This window comes from Drosophila santomea, chromosome 2L (genome assembly GCF_016746245.2).
Source record: "Drosophila santomea strain STO CAGO 1482 chromosome 2L, Prin_Dsan_1.1, whole genome shotgun sequence".
Taxonomy (NCBI): Eukaryota; Metazoa; Arthropoda; class Insecta; order Diptera; family Drosophilidae; genus Drosophila; species Drosophila santomea.
Genome location: NC_053016.2, coordinates 11,459,270 through 11,478,736, shown reverse-complemented (window position 1 = coordinate 11,478,736; position 19,467 = coordinate 11,459,270). Strand labels below are relative to the sequence as shown.

General features: G+C 44.4%; 5 protein-coding genes, 3 non-coding genes and 1 pseudogene across 8 annotated transcripts; 5 read left to right on the top strand and 4 right to left on the bottom strand.

Annotated features, from left to right (window-relative positions):
- Positions 1 to 13: 13 nt before the first annotated feature.
- On the bottom strand, positions 14 to 839 carry LOC120458571 (trafficking protein particle complex subunit 4). The gene is made up of 2 exons (XM_039646270.2): positions 581 to 839; positions 14 to 519 (listed from the first exon to the last, which is right to left on the bottom strand). The coding sequence occupies exons 1-2, from the start codon at positions 753 to 755 to the stop codon at positions 35 to 37; spliced, it is 660 nt and encodes a 219-aa protein (XP_039502204.1). The 5' UTR covers positions 756 to 839; the 3' UTR covers positions 14 to 34.
- A 268-nt stretch (positions 840 to 1,107) lies between these two features.
- LOC120458572 (probable cGMP 3',5'-cyclic phosphodiesterase subunit delta) lies at positions 1,108 to 2,240 on the top strand. The gene has a single exon (XM_039646271.2). It carries the CDS (start codon positions 1,255 to 1,257, stop codon positions 1,708 to 1,710), a length of 456 nt encoding a protein of 151 aa, XP_039502205.1. The 5' UTR covers positions 1,108 to 1,254; the 3' UTR covers positions 1,711 to 2,240.
- A 479-nt stretch (positions 2,241 to 2,719) lies between these two features.
- Positions 2,720 to 5,745, top strand: LOC120458569 (glutactin). The gene is made up of 5 exons (XM_039646267.2): positions 2,720 to 3,105; positions 3,758 to 3,913; positions 4,042 to 4,738; positions 4,810 to 5,006; positions 5,063 to 5,745. The coding sequence occupies exons 1-5, from the start codon at positions 2,761 to 2,763 to the stop codon at positions 5,690 to 5,692; spliced, it is 2,025 nt and encodes a 674-aa protein (XP_039502201.1). The 5' UTR covers positions 2,720 to 2,760; the 3' UTR covers positions 5,693 to 5,745.
- On the top strand, positions 3,229 to 3,300 carry Trnad-guc. Its single transcript has one exon. It is a non-coding gene; the product is annotated as a tRNA-Asp (tRNA).
- Trnad-guc lies at positions 3,544 to 3,615 on the bottom strand. The gene has a single exon. It is a non-coding gene; the product is annotated as a tRNA-Asp (tRNA).
- A 1,030-nt stretch (positions 5,746 to 6,775) lies between the features above and the next one.
- On the top strand, positions 6,776 to 10,018 carry LOC120444081 (annotated as a pseudogene).
- Positions 10,019 to 11,376: 1,358 nt separating this feature from the next.
- LOC120455542 (glutactin) lies at positions 11,377 to 14,286 on the top strand. The gene is made up of 4 exons (XM_039641883.2): positions 11,377 to 11,617; positions 12,427 to 13,098; positions 13,172 to 13,537; positions 13,627 to 14,286. Exons 1-4 carry the CDS (start codon positions 11,387 to 11,389, stop codon positions 14,233 to 14,235), a joined length of 1,878 nt encoding a protein of 625 aa, XP_039497817.2. The 5' UTR covers positions 11,377 to 11,386; the 3' UTR covers positions 14,236 to 14,286.
- Trnad-guc lies at positions 11,990 to 12,061 on the bottom strand. Its single transcript has one exon. It is a non-coding gene; the product is annotated as a tRNA-Asp (tRNA).
- LOC120455538 (glutactin) lies at positions 14,276 to 17,971 on the bottom strand. The gene is made up of 2 exons (XM_039641870.2): positions 16,760 to 17,971; positions 14,276 to 16,352 (listed from the first exon to the last, which is right to left on the bottom strand). Exons 1-2 carry the CDS (start codon positions 17,934 to 17,936, stop codon positions 14,425 to 14,427), a joined length of 3,105 nt encoding a protein of 1,034 aa, XP_039497804.1. The 5' UTR covers positions 17,937 to 17,971; the 3' UTR covers positions 14,276 to 14,424.
- Positions 17,972 to 19,467: the final 1,496 nt, after the last annotated feature.

Sequence of the window (19,467 nt, the reverse complement as noted above, 5' to 3'; positions counted from 1 at the left end):
AAATAATTAACAATTTACAAAGTCTAACTAACGTTTATTTATCGATATTGCTAATGCCCGTTTTCTCGACCTGGGCGAGGAGCTCTTGGAGCTTGTTGTCGAAGAGCTCGCATCGGATGGGCATCTCCAGGGAGTAGAAGGGGTTCTTGAGAACGTAGTCCGAGTACAGCTCGTACACCTTTCGCAGCAGCAGATCGACGCCATTGAGACCCGTTTCCGAGATTATAATGAACTTGATCCCGGTCAGCGTTTGGAAGCAGTGCAGCGTAAAGGTGTCCGCCTCCAGCAGCTCGATGCCGGAACTCTTGGGCTCGGGGCTCAGTTGGCTGGCGATGGCGAACAGCGGGTAGAACATGCTGGCCAGGAAGATTTTCTCGTTGGTGGTCATCTTTGGCCGGCTGAACTTCAGGTTAATGGGATAGTTCTCCGGTGCCTCCAGTGTTGTCCTCACATCGCGTCCATCATCCAGGGTGACTCCATTCACAGGCATACCGTTGACCGCCACCAGGACATGGCCAACTGTTTGTAAGCATATAGTGAGCGGGATATACATATTTCTAGAATTCCCAGACACACCCACCATTTATTCCATCCTTTCTGTTGAACGACACCGACACCTTCTTGGAATCGTAGTCCAGCACCAAATCCAGTGGGTATGTGAAGGTCTTTTCATGCTCTATGCGCGGCACATTGTTGTCCAGGTTGAATATAAGGCCACCCGATTTACTAACTATGTAGACGCCATATATAATCATTTCTAACTATTACTATTTCTGTGTTTTCTGGGAATGTTTTTATATTTTATGCGAATTAGCGATGGTAGTGCAAGCCAGCTGTTTGTCCCCGGAACCAGTTCCAGTTCCAGATTGTCCCCATTAACATACCATTAACATGAACTTCAACATTCCCACTTAACATTCTGGCTCAAGGAAGGAATTGCATTTATTAGGGTGAATTCCATTACCATTAACGTTATTAAAAATTAATGAATTATATGGCTAGTGAAATTATATTGCAAGTGCTACCAAGAACTAGTTCTCCCAGGGCGGCATATATATTACACTCAAATCAGATTGAACTAATTCCATCTCGGTTATCGCATTCATTGAACTAGTTCTCAGCCAATCAGCTGGATGGGAATTAGAATTAAAAATAAACATAATTGATTTTCTGCCCGAAAGTATACGTATACGCGTAGGCGCTCCCACCTGGTAGTGCACCCGATTGACCGACTTGCAACCTCCACGGGCAGCGATGGGATCCGACGACCAGAGCGCCGGGGACAGGATCCAGAAGGGATTCCAGATCAACTACATGATTCTGCGGGATGCCGACAGTGGAAAGATAATCTGGCAGGAGAACAAAGACTTCTCGGCACCGGACCAGGAGCACGAGGCGCGGGTGCCGGTCAAGATACTGGACATGCGGGCTGTTTCCCGGGAGATCAACTTCAGCACCATCGAGTCGATGGAGAACTTTCGCCTCGACCAGAAGGTGCTCTTCAAGGGCCGCATCATGGAGGAGTGGTTCTTCGAGATGGGATTCGTGGGTGCCAACACCACCAACACCTGGCAGTCGACAATCGAGGCGGCACCCGAATCCCAGATGATGCCCGCCAAGGTCTTGAACGGCAATGTGACTATCCAAACCAGTTTCTACGACAACGAGACACTCATCACCAAATCGGTTGTGCGCCTGTACTACATTTAGGCAACTGTGAGTCACCTGCTGTTCTGCTGCTCGACCAGGTGTTCTCGCATCCACTCACGAATTCTTTTGGATGTTCTTCAAGATGTTCCGTACCCAACATATATACATACTTCGCTTTAGAGTACTTCTGCATTTCAATGCAATTGTTTGCGCGTTTATGAACTAGTTGTAGTCTAATGCATTTTAACCTAATTTTACGTTTATCACAGTAACTTATTAATAAAGATTAACAATTGTAATGCGCATAAATCAAGGAGTCTGCCAACTCGAATTCGAACGCAACATGCATGCTTATGTACAAATCTTTAGTAGACTGTCAAATGTGGACTAATAATAGCTGCAGAACACTGTGTCACTTGAGATATTTTGTATCTATGGATCTCTCTACCAGTTGAAATCAATCCATAAAGTCTACTTAAGTCTGTTGAAGCTGTATGAGAATATATTTACTCGTACAATCGAAAAAGTTGTATTAGATATAGCCGAGCTGTATGCAATTATCAGCAAAAATAAACAGATGTTAAAAGAAAGTTTGTGATTCATATATTTGTTTATGAAAATAGGCAATTCGTTGTATAAGGCCTTTTAGGATACACCTTTTTGGCCCCTAACAAAACGACCCTATAGTTTTTTAGTGAAAAGAACTTAGCATAATGCAATTTCTCATCGTATACAGATTTACTTCAGTGGGAGAAAATGCCTTAGGGGTCAATCGTAGAACAGGTTGCGCCTGACTCTATTTTACTTTCATGCCAACGAGCATAATCCCATTTAGATCACGGACTCGCCTTTCGGCAATACATCGCCAAAGTATGAATTCAGATTAGGCGTCAATGAATATTCAACGATTGAAATCGCGAAAAGTGGCCATGAAGTTCAGAGGAAGATTGGATCGAAGAGTGCTGACTTGACCCCATTTCAATCGAAATAGAATCCGTGCCCGGTCAAGTGTCACTCGAACATGCCGAGAAAGTCTTCTTGGTGGGCAGATTTCTCAGTCGGCCAACAGTTCGCTTCCATCTAGCCACAGCAGCGGATCGAATTAATATAATGGCGCGGCTTAGTGGAGTTGTACTGCTCCTGGCAATCGTCCTTCTGGCCGTTTTTGTTGCACAAGGCCTGGCGGAAAGGAACCCCAACAGGCAGAAGCAGCAAAAGCCCAGACCGGGAAATCAAAACTTGGGTATCCAGAAAAATAAGCGTCCAAAGCCCCAAAAAGCCCAGAAACAGAAGCCCAACAAGCAACAGGTGCAGAATGTTAAAGAGCCAAAGGTGTTCACCACAACGGTTCCTGATTTGGGCAAGCTCCGTGGACGAACTCTCACCACCGATTGGACGGGAAAGAAGATAATGCAGTTCCTGGACATTCCCTACGGCAAAGCAGAGCGATTCATGGTGAGTTATTAGTATTATTATCGCAAGATATCGACATACATAGCTTACTACTTTCTCATACCTAACCGTTGGCCAATTCAACCACTTAATCCTTGTTTATTATTTGACTAAGGTCGTGCACCGTCCTCGATAGTATAGTGGTTAGTATCCCCGCCTGTCACGCGGGAGACCGGGGTTCAATTCCCCGTCGGGGAGAATGTGAAAACATTTTTTTTTTTTTAATTTAATTTTTAATTTTGGTTCTATTCACGTTAAATTAAATCAGATTTATATTATTATATTTTTAGCTTAACAGATGTTCTGCGTTGAATTATTTTTTTTTTCTGAATCACTAAAGAAACAAAAAAACTTTTCTAGAAATGTTAATGTTAATGCAAATATTTAATAATTGTGGTTAGAAAATAAAAAAATAAAGTTCAAAAATAAATGTCTCGCATTCTCCCCGACGGGGAATTGAACCCCGGTCTCCCGCGTGACAGGCGGGGATACTAACCACTATACTATCGAGGACGGTGAACGGCGCTTGCCAAATACCGGAAACGAAATGCGTGCAAAGTAAATTTTCCAAATCAAATTAGAACGAAATGGTGTAACAAGAAATGTATGAATATATGTAAGGAATAATTACCAATATTTTTGTTTGCATCTACAGCCAGCTGAGCCGGCACCATCTTGGAAGGGCGTCCTTCCCGCCCATCGACCCCACGCCGGCTGTCCATCCATTCAGGATCTGATCGTGTTCGCCAAGCTGGAGGAGGACGGCTTCGATGTGGAGGACTGTCTGCGCCTTACAGTGAACACCAAGGCGGTGAGTAAATTGCCAACACTTAATGTTAATATTGAAAGAAAATACTCAATTGTGGGGACTAAGAAGACCCTTTCTTGCTAGTTTAAGCTTAGAATATAGTGATCAATAAAATCCTGCTTTCATTACAGATGGAGGGCAAGTCCCTGCCGGTGATGGTGTACATCCATGGCGATTTCTTCTACGATGGCGACTCTGTGGAGGCAGCTCCCGGCTATTTGTTGGAGCAGGATGTGGTCTTGGTGTCCGTGCGCTATCGCCTGGGACCCTTCGGCTTTCTGTCCACGCTGACGGACGAGATGCCCGGCAATGCGGCGGTCACCGACATCATACTGGCGCTCAAGTGGGTGCAGAAGCACATCGCATCCTTCGGCGGCGATCCCCAGCGCGTTACGCTCTTCGGCCAATTGGGCGGGGCAGCATTGGTCAACGTGCTCACCCTGAGTCCTGCGGTGCCGGCCGGCCTTTTCCATCGCGTCATCTATCAGTCCGGCACGGCGCTGTCGCCCGCCTTCATCACGGATGCTCCCCTGGGCGCCACAAAGGCCATCGCCCGCATAGCAGGATGCAAGCAGTCCACTAAGGTGGATCAGCTGAACAAGTGTCTGAGCCGGGTGAACGCCACCATGCTACTGGCCGCCTTCAGCGTCCACGGCGAAAATCAGCCCTCCTTGTCCGGCGGCGCCTATGGCGGTGTGCAGCTGGTAATCGGCGGACCATCTGGCATTCTGCCGGAGCACCCAGGTCGTCTGCTGGCGGCCGAGAAGTTCCAGGCCTATCCCACGATGGGCGGCAGCGTCAAGCACGGAGGCACCTTCATGCTGCGAGGTTATTAAAAAGATATTTCTCCAAGTGTATTAGGTATGTTCTTTACGTTCTGTATATTCTTTACACAACAGACATCTTTGCGGATATCTTCAATGAGACCATTTTGGACGACAAATTGAGCGGAAGGCAGTACATCGACACCATTATCGAACAGGCTAATGGAGCCGATCCCAGTGGATCGTGGAAGGAGTTCTCCGACGAGGAGATATTCACACAGGCTGATGTTAGGAATGGCACCTTCAGGCGTCTTACTCCAGGTCTGATCGATGTGAGTATAGTAATTTTTCTATAATGATTTATTGTTCAAAACCATTGTTTATCCAGCTCTGCAGCACTATTTCTCTGAAGAATCCAGTATTGCTGGTCCTGCAGGCCAACGCAAAGAAGCTGCCCAACAGCACTTACCTCTACAGCTTTGACTACGAGGGCGAGCAGAATCGCTATGCCACAGGTGAGGAGGAGGCCAACTTCGTGCCCTTCGACATGGGTGTCTCCTTGACCGACGACAACCTGTACCTGTTCCCGTGGCCGCGATTCCTGGCCCTCAACTCGAACCGCGACCTCAAGGTGGCTCGGCGCATGGTGGCCCTTTGGACGTCCTTTGCCACGACGGGAGTGCCCCAAGCACCCGGACTGCCCACCTGGCCAGCGATGAGCGACGAGACGGGACCCTACATGAAGATCGATCGCACTGTCAGTTTCGGGGACAATTACCTGGAGGAGTACCGCATTGCAGTGGAGGAGGCGAAGCACGGCTATAACCTGGTCAACGAGGAGTACTACGATCTGGAGGCAGCCCTTTTGGCGGCCAGCCGACTGGATAACTTGAACGATGCCAACGAGGAGGATGAACAGGATCAGGACGATGTGGAGGGCCAGAGGGCAGCCAGTGAGGCTGGTGGTCAGAACTGGGTCTTCATCGCCAGGAAGTCGACGCGCGTCCAGAAGCAGTAGAGTTCCCCAGCCTATTCACGTAATTTATCCCTTTATCTATTTATTACATAAACTTCAGTAATAAACATATTGTGAGACCAAAAGAAAAGAAAAAACTTTGATTTTCAATTCATTAAAAAATTGTGTAATGAATATTTTTGGGACTAACAAAACTGAATAGATTAACTTATATATTGTTAGGTCAACGTAAAATTCTAAATAACTGTGCAAGAGCGCTTAAGCGCGGCGAATCTGCTTTGATTAAAAAAAGTGCTCAAAACATAGTTCAGAACTTGCTTTCTTCATTGGTCTCATAAATCATCTTTTGCTTATCCAAAGGCCAGGTGAACAAAAGTCTGGCTTGAAGCTAAATTCAAATTCGAATTCATTAGGAAACATAATAAAGACTTAATTGAGTGTGACAACTAATTTCTTCTATGGTCTATTTAATTTGCTAGTTTCGTATCAGAATTGGCAGGTCATGATGGGAAAAATCTTCGGCTTGCTTTGATTAACTTACGAATTCATTTCAAGCGTTAATTAGCCAAAACAGTGATGCTTTTCTTTTAAGAAATTCGGATTTGAATACAAATAATTTGCTTACACTGAGTTATATATAAACGATATGCTCTGTCAACAAAACCAAAATTGACAAGAGATAATGCTGCAGTCGGGGAACTCGACTATTAGATACCCGTTACTCAGCTAAAGAGAAATTTTAACATTTTCTGATATATCCGTTGAAGTTGCGGAAAAAATAAAATTAAAAATTTGGCTATTTGTGCGCGTGGCAACATTTGGAAACACACTTGCACGGCACCCCGCACCCGGCACCACTGGTTAGTCTTTCAAAAGTGGCAGATTTGGGCTGTTTAATTTTTATTGTCCAACAGGGAGTCGGAACACAACTAAAATTCTTAACATTGCGTTTTTTTTCCCATTTATTAAATAATTATTTTATCACTCTTGGGTGAGCCTCTAATTTCAAAACTAGTTTGCTATTGCTCCCAGTAGATTTATTAATTTTCGTTTTGGTAATCAAAGGCAAATGATATTGCAGCCAATTTAGTTCAGTTTGAAGTTCGGCCCGGGCAACATAGTACAATGTCGAGTCAAATAATATTTCTGTTTATACTTATTTTCATTCAACATTTTAGAATTCACTGTATCAAGCCGTTGAGAAGAATTAGAGAGGACTACTGCGAAAATTATTTTGGTGCATTTGGCGAAAACCGATCATGCTCAATAGCTGATAATATTGTAACCACTGAAGATTATCAAATGAGTTTGTCTACTCTAAATGGTTTCTCTAATCTAAAAATAAATTGGACAAGCCCAGTGTTTTACCGTTGGAATATTTACAAAATATGTAATGAAACTGATTACAAAATTGATGCACTTTTTGTGGATGGAATTCAAAGTGCAGGCGATATGAGAATAAGACCTGGCGCACATTATCTTGGCCTACTTGGCATTCGAAAAATTCATTACTACGTTATTTTCCTTCCATCCTTGCTGATAACTGAGGCGGATGTTCATTACGCAAATGGACCGCAAAATGTAACTTTTAATTTTGAAAATTGCAATCCACATAATTCCATGGTTATAAACAATTACATTCGGAAGACCATGTGTTCACACCAAGAAAATCCAAATTTATAATCGAATAAATTTTAAAAAACCGACACTAACAATGGAAGAAAATGTTTTTCAAGGCAAATATAACATGATCGCCGTCGTATTTTCTGGATTAAATGTAAATGGTTTGACGGCTAAAACATTTAAAAATTTAACAAGCTTAATTCGGCTTATTTTCGATAATGTTATTTTAAAAGATCTTTCGTTTTTGAGGTAAGTAAAAGTAAGTGTCGCTTTTCTTACATTAATGTGTTCCTGCATTTCAGATCTTCTACACTTCAGGAATCATTAAAATATTGCTATATGAATGTAGAGAATGTGGTGGACTGGAAAATCTTTGACAAATTCACGAATCTTGAAACCATAGAAGTTAACCGATATAAATCCTTTGAAAATCTTACCGCTGTTATATGTGAACCAAGCGAAAGCTACTGTCGATTTACTTTTGGAATTAATAAGGTTGCATGCCCCTTAAAATGCATTTGCAAATATAATCGAGTCAACTCACGTTTTAAAATTAATTGTTCGTTGGCAAATCGCACAACTATTCCATCGCTACCGGTTCCGAAAAAAGGTCATTCCCTTCTGGACTTTTCGGACAACCGGTTGGCTGAACTGCCCTACAACTCATTGGAAGGCTATAAAAACATACAATCCTTGGACGTGTCATACAACCAACTAACAAGTCTAAGCGTGAGCCAACTGCCTGAAAGTCTCTATTTTCTGGACATCAGTCATAATAATATTAGTACCCTAAGCCCACAGGTTGTTGAGTATCTACACAGTGTTAAGACTTTTATTCAGTTTGGCAACAAATGGATTATCTACTGCGATGAATACTACTTACAAGATTTCTTTTGGCATAAAGCAAAATTGTTACGCATAAAAACATCCGATTTTGACGATTTAATGAAATACGCGCAAGTTAAAATTAATGCTTCATTCTTGAGAAAGTTTTTTGTTAAAAATATAGATTATATAGATAAATATCTAGAAGCAAATGAAGATGAAATGATAAGGGCCTTTGACAGTTCGCATAAATACTTAAAGACAATGGAACTATTAAATCAAGTCATTTCGCACTTTTCGGCGGAGTACGATCAAATTATTCTCCACCATCTCGACGCACGCTGTCCTTACAGATGCTCATGTTGTGTCGAACGGCAAACGAGTGAATTAATTATAAATTGTCGGAATTCAACTCTTGACTTTTATCCAAGGCTACCCCGCTCGATTTCGTACAACACTACATTATATCTTGATGCAAATGAAATAAGTAAACTTACTAATCCGAAATATATATTACAGAAATTGCACATGTCCCAAAACCTGTTAAGTGAACTTCGACTTTACCTGCTCACAGAAAACATAACTTACCTAGACGTACGCAATAATCGATTAAAGTATCTGGATGATAATGTGGTAGCCTTCCTTGAAAATCGGGAGAACATCACCAAGATAGAACTTTCTGGCAACCCATGGGAATGTAATTGCAGGAGAAAGACCTTCCTATCTTATCTCAGGAAGCACGAGCCGATGGAATACGAAACTGTCCTGCGCCGCGTTAACATAACTCAGGATAAGTGTCCTATAGACTGCATTTGCTGCGTCGACACCTCCAAGTCCAAATCGCTCACACTGAGGATCGACTGCAGTGGAAAGGGCCTTCGCGAAATACCACCACTACCCACACTGGCACTTGGACAAACCACTCTCATCTTTAAAAGAAATAATCTCGAGAAATGGCCATCCAGCTTGCTACCAGGATACTCAAACGTGACACGACTTTATTTGGCACACAACAGACTTTCCGCTATTGATCACCTACCAGAGAAACTTATACACCTGGACATCAGTAACAATAATTTCTCGGCTCTAGACGATCGAGTACGGGGATTCCTGCAGAAAAGAATGAATTCATCCCAGATGAAACTATCACTTTTTGGGAATCCGTGGACTTGCAGTTGCGAAGAGAAGGACTTCCTGGTATTCGTGAAGGCGCATGCGAAGAATATTGCAAAGGCTTCTGCTGTTCAATGCAGTGGTACTGGACGATCGTTGATTGAGATCGAACTGGCTGATATATGCCCCTCGGTCCTTATCTACTTCACCTCCCTCGCCGTCTCTCTGCTGATCCTTGCTTTGTCCCTTAACGTCTTTGTCTGCTTCAGGCGACCCATAATGATCTGGTTCTACGAACACGAAATATGCCTCAGTTTGGCCGCCCGCCGGGAACTCGACGAGGAGAAGAAATACGATGCCTTCCTATCCTTCACCCACAAGGACGAGGAGCTTGTCGAGGAGTTCGTGGATCGCCTGGAGAACGGCAAGCACAAGTTTAGGCTATGTTTTTACTTGCGAGATTGGTTGGTGGGCGAGTCTATTCCCGATTGCATTAACCAATCTGTCCAGGGCTCAAGGCGCATTATCATCCTAATGACGAAAAACTTCCTCCAGTCCACCTGGGGTCGCCTCGAGTTCCGACTGGCGCTACATGCAACCTCGAAGGATCGGTGCAAGCGCCTGATCGTGGTCCTTTATCCGGATGTAGAAAACTTCGATGATCTAGACAGCGAGTTGAAGGCGTACATGGTGTTGAACACCTATCTGGAGAGAAATCATCCAAACTTCTGGAACAAGCTGATGTATTCAATGCCACATGACATGCATTCGAAGAGAAGTCGTTCTGATGCAGAAACAGAGGTATAAGAACAAAATACACATCTTGTTACAAAAAATATATTATACTTTTTTCCCGTTTATCTATAAAATCTAAACTATATAGTATCAGATTCATGCTCTGTCCATGCAAATATAACTGCAATAAAAATACTTCTGTTAAATGCTTGAAAATCTCAAATCTCTCTTATTTAAGAAAGGCCAAGAGGATTGTTTAAATAAATTTTAATTTTACATGGATCAACAAACTTGCGCTGCGTTTATGTCTCTGGAGTCAGCATGCTTAGTCTCAACTTTCTGGCTTTAATAGTTTCTGAGATCCTATTGAATATATATACTTTATATGGTCGGAAACGCTTCCTTCTGCCTGTTACATACTTTTCAACGAATCTAGTATACCCATTTACTCCACGAGTAACGGGTATGATAATATTGGAAATATGTTGAGAGGTTCCAATTCCCTTGACATTGAGCTCTCTAAAACACAATAATAAAGAGAAATATTTTACGTCTTCGCTTTCTAGCTTCCTTATACAGTGGGGCTTCCCAAGTTCGTCTATAGTTAAATGCAGCCAAATTGTGAAATTATCTCGTGCGATTAGTTAGGAGTCGTATATCTTTTTCTGGCACCAAAGCATCATGCGGCTTTCTCCCATAGCTCGCGATGATGATGATTAATACTAATACCTCGTACTGTGAATACCAGTAGCGAAGAGAATTTCTGGAAACAATTTTGTAAAATCTAAAATTTAAATCAGTTCCCGCATCTCTCAAGAAATCAATTTCAGCTGGCGCTACCCGCACTTTCATCGTCGTGAGAAAGACAAACCAAGTTAATGGACGATGTCCCATGTTTGCCGGCAAATACTCGCATCAATATGAGCGACTAATGACTGACTATCGAGCAAATCAGAAGTTCAAGTCAGCGGCTGCTCTGAAAGGTTTCCCTTTTACTTATGATGATCAACCGAGCACCTAAGCAGCTAAAACCGGAGCGAAATCTGTTCTTGCACTTGGAGAAAAAATCCAAAAGAAATTGTGAGCTATAAACTCGGTTTTCGTAGTTCTCGTGAAACAAAGCGGGAATATATTTAAAAAATTTGAGTATCTAAGATAATTTTAGTAGAGGTTTATAAGCAATTATATATTTATTTTCTGTGTATCTATTAGCATAAATTAGTGGCTCGAGCCTCGGGGACGCCGCATCATTTGCAGTTTATTTCGCGTTTCGTTTTAGCCAGTTTCCGTTTGCAAACTCTTCATTTGGTTATTTCGGTCAGAAGTGGGGTGAAACTCCGGGTCACAGCGGACTAAAATCTATTGCTCCCAGATGGCCACAGATCAGTTGCGATCGGTTCCTCGAAGAGAGTGCTGGTTCGGTTCGCGAAATCCTCAACAATGCAGCTCTTGTGGTGGCAAATAGTTTCCCTGCTCCTAGTACTCCAATCCGTGGTGGAGTCCAGGGTTCGTGGCAGGCAATACGACGAGGAGAAAGACACTATTGTGGAGCTGCCCAGTTTGGGTAGCATCCAGGGAAAGATTTTCGAAACTGCCTGGACGAAACGCGAAGTGTTGCAGTTTGTTGATGTCAGATATGCCGAACCTCCGACAGGACTGCATCGGTTTAAGGTACACAAGTGCATATTAATTGTAATCCATGAATTGGAATGTTAAGAAAATATGTTAAATAAAAAAAAAGTATTAAATCACATAATTGAATGAAAAAGCGGTTAGTGATTCTAGCAGAACCTTGAAAGTGTGTCAGCAGAATAAAAGTGATTAAGCCATATACATACATTATGCAAAAAATTCAAATCGTCGGTATGCAAAATGAGGTTGACGCAGAAAAACTTTGCCAAAAATTCCAAACAGAAATGTTTGATTTTATTGAGCGTCAGGCTTATAGCATTTTAAAACTTTCAAAATTATGTAAATGTTTTTAGAAGCAATAAATAAGCAAAACAAAAAGAGGAAAAAAAAACAAATACGAATCACTCGCATCTCCCCGACGGGGAATTGAACCCCGGTCTCCCGCGTGACAGGCGGGGATACTAACCACTATACTATCGAGGACTTGGTTTAATTTCGTAAAATCACAAATATTTACCATCGGAACTTTTTGTTTGGTGATCTTATCAAAAGATAAATGTTATTACATTACTTCCCAAATAAACGCTGGCTATGAGTCACATAGGCAAACATTTTTTAAATAAAAACCTGATTAATCAATTGTAAATAATTAATTATAAATACTCAGTATTGCATTATTAATTAATAAAATTCTTATTAATTAAATTCAACAAAATGATGCATAAGTGATAAGTGATGCCTTTACTAATAAAAATAATATTATTTATTTTTATTATATATTATGTATTTTTCTTCTAAACCAGTGGCTGTATGCTCCGTAAGTTCTCATATGATTATGCTTTTTATAGGCCCCTCGACCGATTGAACCGTGGGAGGATGTGATGGATGCCACTGCGGAGAAGATTGGCTGCCCGTCGGTGGTGTCAATGGACTCGCTCCGGAGGTTAGATGACGTCTTTGACGTAGAGGACTGTCTGACCATGACCATCACCACTCCGAATGTGACCTCACAACTCCCCGTTCTCGTTTACATTCACGGTGAGTACTTGTACGAGGGCAGCAACTCGGAGGCTCCGCCGGACTATCTGCTCGAGAAGGATGTGGTGCTAGTCACACCCCAGTACCGCCTTGGACCCTTCGGATTTCTTTCTACGAAGACAGATGAGATTCCTGGTAACGCCGGCTTCCTGGATATTTTCCTGGCCTTGCAGTTCATCAAGCACTTTATCAAATACTTCGGCGGTGACCCATCGCGGGTCACAGTAGCTGGACAGGTGGGCGGCGCTGCAATTGCGCACCTGCTCACGCTTTCCCCGATTGTGCAGCGCGGACTGTTCCACCAGGTGATATATCAGTCGGGATCGGCCATTATGCCCATTTTCCTCGAGGAGGATCCGCGAAAGCAGGCTCAGGAAATAGCCAGTAAGGCCGACTGCAAAATGGTGACGGTGCGGGATTTGAACGATTGCCTAATGGAGCTTACGGCATTGGAGTTGCTCACTGCCTTCATGGATCATGCGGTAAGCGGAGAAAGCCGAAATATCGATGTAAAAAATACTGATAAAAAATCTATTTCATTTACCCACTTATTAGCTGGAAAAATCAGAGCTCGGCATTGGGCACACCGGCGGCATACAGTTCACCATCGGCGGACCTAGTGGTGTTCTGCCCAAGCATCCGTACGACCTGATGCTGGAGTCCAACTTTTCTTATCCGGCTATGGGCGGGTGTCCCAAAAATGCGGGATCTCGAGTGCTCAACGAGATCGTGGACAATGACTTCGAGAGAAAAATACCAGATGACGAATACAACACGTACAACTACATAGACCACGTGATCCGTCAAACGGTGGGCACCGACAAGACGATGCTCCTCACCAGCTTTGTGACACACGATTTCTTCAACCGTCATCTGCTGGAAAACGGCACCTTCGACACACTGATCCCCAGGCTTATCGATGTGAGTTACTTTTTTCAAACAAACTCTTTTCTAAATCATAACGAGCAGAACTACATGTGATGAACTAATTTATAAAATGTAATTATTAGGTTGCTGGCACTCTGAACCACAAGCTTCCTGTCCTGCTGGCTCTGAACATGAACAACAAGCACAATCCTGCCAACACCTTTCTCTACTCGTTCGATTATGCGGGCGAGTTTAACCGCTACAAGGAAATGGACGAGGAGACCAACATGCAGAGCCCCTTCAGGGCGGGCGTTTCGCTCACCGACGAGGCCCTCTACCTGTTCCCTTACCCCGAGCACGTGACTCGTCTCAGTCGCCCGGATCAGTCAATGGCCCGCCGGATGGTCGACCTTTGGACAAACTTTGTAATCAGTGGCCATCCGTTGGGATCCGCTCGAGGCGGCTACTGGCCGCCGATGACCACACTCTACGGGCCATACATGAGGATCGACGAGACGATGACCATCGGGGGTAACTACTTTACCGAGTTCACCGCCACGCTGAGCGACGAGGAGAAGGGCAAAAGTCTAATCCGCGAGGTTTACTATTTGCGAAGCCGCAGCCGGAAGCGAGCTCAGAATAAACGTCGGAAGCAGCTGGTCAAATCGAATGGCAAAAGGTTGCCGAATCCGAAGCTCGGCGGACGCAAGAGCCTAGTTAAGCGGCCGAATCGCAACAAGATACGTTTTTGACCCATATTAGATAGAGATATTAGATTTATAAAACCAAAAGTTATGATGTAAGCAGTAATTCAAAAATGCATTTATTCAAAAACATTAGCTTTCGATGTATTTCTATAGTATTTTGATTTGAGTTGTGTATAGGGATTATAATGAAAGGTGGTTTTACATGATTACCGTATGAACCATTGATCTATTTCCTTAGTTGTGAGAATTGCGTTCCCTCTCTGCGTGGATGCGGTCCTCCTCCTCCTGTTGGGCCCTATAACGTTCCTCCTCCAATTTTTCTTGTTCCTCCTGCTCCTCGCGGAGCCTGGTTGCGGCCTCCAGGTAAGCCTCATAGCTGGGGAAATCCTCCACTTTGAGAGCATCCTGTTCTGCTGCCTCTTCCCCATCAGGTGATCTCTCATAGTCTTCTCCTTGGTCCTCGGCAGGCTGTTGATTTCTTTCCTGCTCAACCTGATCCCTTCGCTGTTGCTCGCGCTCCTGCTCCTCAATATAGCTGCGCTCCGGATCGTATGCCTCGTAGACGGGGTGGTTTGGCGGTTCCTCTGGCAAACTTTCTTGAGGTTGCTGTTGATTTTCTTGAAGCAATGTATCTTGGTGCTGTCTCTCCCGCTCTTGCTCCTCGGCATAGACTCGATCCCTTTCCGCATTTTTCTCCTGTAGGGCTTTAATATATTCCTCGTAGCTAGGGTATTCTTCAGGGCCAAGTTCCGGCAGTCCATGTTCTTGCTGCTCACGCTCACGCTCTCGCTGCTCACGCTCTCGCTGCTCACGCTCTCGTTGCAATTGATATTCTCGTTCTTGCTGTTCCTGCTGCTCGCGACGCAGTTGCTCTTGCAGTTGTTGCTCGCGGTCTTCCTCGCTATAGTTGCGATTTGGATCGGAATCGGGAAGATTTCCATTTTCTTCAGTACCATATTGTTCGTATGACGGATATGGTAGCCGACCATCATCCGGATTATTATCTGGCTGCTGGTCATCTTCCGGATAACCTGGTTCTGGCTCAGGATTATGATCAAACTGCCGTTGCTCTCGCTCTTGTTGCTCACGTTCTTGCTCCTCCCGTTGTCGCTCTTCTCGCTCTCGTTGCTCTCGCTCTTGCTGCTCGCGTTCATACTGTTCTCGTTCCCGTTGCTGACGAATTCGATCTTCTTGCTCTCGCTGCTGACGTAATCTTTCTTCTTCCTCTCGCTGCTGACGAATTCGTTCTTCTTGTTCTCGCTGCTGGCGTAGTCGTACCTCTTGCTGCTCACGTGACTCCTGCTGGGGGCGACGCTGTTGCTCTCGCTGCTGCTGCTCTCGCCTACGCTGCTCCCTTTCGCGGATGAACTCTTGCTGACGAGCTTCCTGTGCTCTGACGTATTCCGGATCCGCAGGATGCCAATTCGGATTCTGCTGGGCAGGCCTGTTTTGCCAATTGGCGTACGGGTTGTAGGCGTATGGACGGCTGGTAGTTGTTGTTGTGGTGGTGGTCGTGGTGGTAATCGGAGGTGAAACGATAGTGGTCGGCTTATAGCTTACCCAGCTATGATTTGGCAGGTAAATTCCCTCGCCAAAGTTCGGATCTAACTCAATCGGACTCTGCTGATTATTTGTGAATCGTAGGAAGGGCCCGTACTCAGAGGTAGCCTGCGGCCATACACCAAAATTGGGATTGGGCACGCCAGTAGTAGCAAAGTTCACCCACATGGTGACCAGGGCACGGGACACCGACCTGTCCGAGGGATTCAGGCGACTGGCCTCCGGTGGATAGGGGAACAAATACACGCTGTCATCGCTGAGCGAGGCATCTATTCCAAAGGGAAGAGGGTTGGACAGGTGTCCGAACCGATGGTGCTCTCCGCGATAGTCGAAGGTGTACAAGTAGGCCGGGGTGGAGCGGTACGACTGACGAATGGAGTTAATCACGGGGGCACGATACAGGATGTAGTTGCTCAGCTCGAGCAGACCAGAGGCCACTGTTTGCACACTAGCCGTGTGTTCCTGAATCCGAGTGAAGATCTCGCGCAGTGCCCACTGCTTCCAAAGGCGGTGTTCACTTGGCGGCGCTGTGTGGCGCAGGACAACGTCGATGTAGTCACTCACATTGCGGGATTGCAGGCGAGCGATCTGGTCATAGATTCCTGGATGTTGAAGGGAACAACTTTTATCAGCAATTTATTCCACAAAATAATACATTCTAAAATAGATTATTAACACCCTCAAAACAAAAAAAAAATACATCTTAAAGCAATTATGCTTATGTCAAAATGCTATCTGCTTACCCTGGATTTTTTTTCGAAAAAACCCAATAATTAAAATATAATTTAATAGTCATTTTAGACTAGACCTAATCAGTTTGACCTCGAGAACAGCACCTTATCAGCAAAAGTTCCTCTCAATCGCCAACTTCCGAATTAGATTAGCTTGACTAAATCATGGAGCACAGCATTGATGTTATGTTTTAGACTCATATGTACATATATGCATATACTGCACATGTTGGCAACTTGAACTCAATTCAATGAGAATAACAGATGTTAGTACTCACGCGACAGGATGAAGGCGCTGGCATCCTTGGTGGCCCCGACAATCATGGGCAGCGCAAGGCTGCCGTTGGTGACCAGTGAGGCTGGGTGACTGGGCAGGAAGCCCAGAGGGTCGCCGATCACCAGCTTGAAGCCGCCCAGTTGGGTGAGGCCGAGTGGCTCGTTTTGGAGGAGCAGCTGCTCGAAGGCCGCCACCAGCTGGGAGGTGGGCAGTCGGCCGAGACACTCGTAGAGGGGCTTAAATCCTTGTGGGAGTGCGTTTATGGGTGGTGGTGGGCAGCGGGCCAGGCGGGCGAAGGTACTCAAGGTGTCAAGTGGCTGGTTGTCAATCAGGTACGGATTCAAGGCGGTGCCCGACTGCAGGATCAGCTGCTGGAAGAGATTGCCCGCACGACCGCTGAGGCTCAAGGCGTGAGCCAACGTGGCACCACCGGCCTGACCCACTAGGGTCACCTGTCCCGCATTGCCACCGAAGTGTACCAGATGGCGTTGCAGCCACTCCAGGGCCAAGTGCAGATCGGATAGGGCGACGTTTCCGGGCAGCTCGTCGGTTAGAGCACTTAGGAAGCCGAAGGGCGCCAGTCGGTAGTTAATGGAGACCAACAGAACATCCTTCTCCAGGACATAGTCTGGCTGGGCCTCCACGGAGCCGCCGTCGAACAGCATTTCTCCGTGGACAAAGACCAACACGGGCAGCTGATTGGCGCCTTCGGGTGCGTAGATGTCCAAGGTAAGGCAGTCGTCCACGTTTTCTCCCCGGGACTCAGACACCCTCAGGCGATCGAGCTCTGGGAACTGCGCACAATTTGGACTCTGGACGGTGGCGTTAACCCGTCCCTGGTATCCAATCGGTTGGGCCGCCTGGAAGCGTGCCAAGCCGCCTCCAACCGTGCCATACCGTATGCCCAAGAAGGCATTCACCGGGCGATTGGCAATGGTCTTATATCCACCAATTCCCAAGATCTCTCCGATTTCGGGCACTTGGACCACGGCTTCCGGGGGCTGTGCATATCGTGGCTCTGACCAGGGAGCTGGCTTTAGGGGCTCGGGCTGCCAATCCTTTCTGGTATCTTCGTCGTAGTCGTCGTTATAGTCGATGGTACGGTCGCGCCGTGCACGCACTGAGAGGGCATGGATTTGGGCGCCACAAAGGGCCAGCACTAGGAGCAACGTCTTCATGTTGCTCACTCCGTTGCGCTTTAAAGAGAACTGATTTCCGAATCGGATTCGACGGCCTGTAAAGCTCACAGCACTATCAGTAGTCGAAACAGCCTTTGCGCCGATCTGCGAGGTTGGCTTGATACCACAGTAGAACAATGAGTACGAAAGCTTACGAAAGGTACAGAACTTTATGGTTTTCACACCGCTTGGTTGCATGGTTACTCTAGCTACTTGTTCAAAGGATTAATTTAAAAAAAATCCATGAAATAACAAAGATTATATTGGATGTTTTTGAACCACCCTCGATATAAGTGTTTTACTCATCTTAGTGCAGTAGAGGAGTTGAAGTCTCTTAGTTGACAAGACTAAAAAAGAAGTAATAAAAACTACTGAGATTATTAAATGTTAAATAGACATATACTAACAAACTGATAAAATTACCGAGTAAAAACACTTTTTCAATTCTTGGTTGAGCATTTATGTGCAAGTATAGCTTTTCTGGGTCTGTCTGACTTAATCTCATCCGGTTGGCGGCCGATAGAGGATTATCTGTGGGTCAAGCTTCTCTTGTTGTTGAAGTGTGTTTCGCCATGTTAAATTAAGTTCAACCCATATTTATGTGTATATACAACTTGATGAAACAGTCGTGGGACCCACACTGATTATGAAACAAATGGTTAAAATAGCAATCTGACCGAAGAACACAATCTTTCTTCATTTAATGCGTTGTTAAAATGTTATTTAAAAATATATTTTTATTCCTAATAGCTCTGTTACTGTTATCTTTGAATTCATCTAATGCTTATTTGTTGTACTTTACGTACTCGTATAATCATAAAAGCTGTCTTTCGCAAATGTGGTTCACCCTTCAGTCCCAATCTCCACGCGGTCTTCAGCGGTCCAGCCATCCGGTCTTTGTCGCCAATTCAAGAAAATCGCTTTCTTTCCAGTTACTTCTTCAGGCCCATTCCTTTGCAATGTACATAATGTACATTTATGTACATAAACTTACATCCAGCATTGGCATTAAACACAAGCCGTTGCAGAAGGCACTAGACTTAGTCCAGGTGCTTACTCCTTCTGTATAAAATATAACTAGGATACAACTTTTTTATAAGTCAGACTTTTGACTACTTCGTTGGTATTTCTGAATACTTGCCTGCATTTACAGTCCCTTCGTTGCAAAATCTGAAATGCAGTATGATTAAAACGCACTGGGGAGTTCATAATATAATATTCTCTATATTTTCATTTTTATTAATCATTTTAGATTCCATTCCCTCCGTGTTTGTTTTCTTTTTTTAAGTTTCATTTCAATTTCTTCTTTTGCTTCGGCTTGTTCAGTATGTATCTATAATAATGTGTTATAATTAAGAATCGTCATTTCATCTAAATATTTCAGTTATAATAATACAATATAATAATCATTAATAATATGCGGTTTTCATTAATCGATTTCTCTCTTTTTTCGCCATGCATGTTCAACTTTTGTGTGGCTTGCTTCAGAATGTATTCCGATCCGTTTGGTTTGTGTGGAATTAATTGTGTC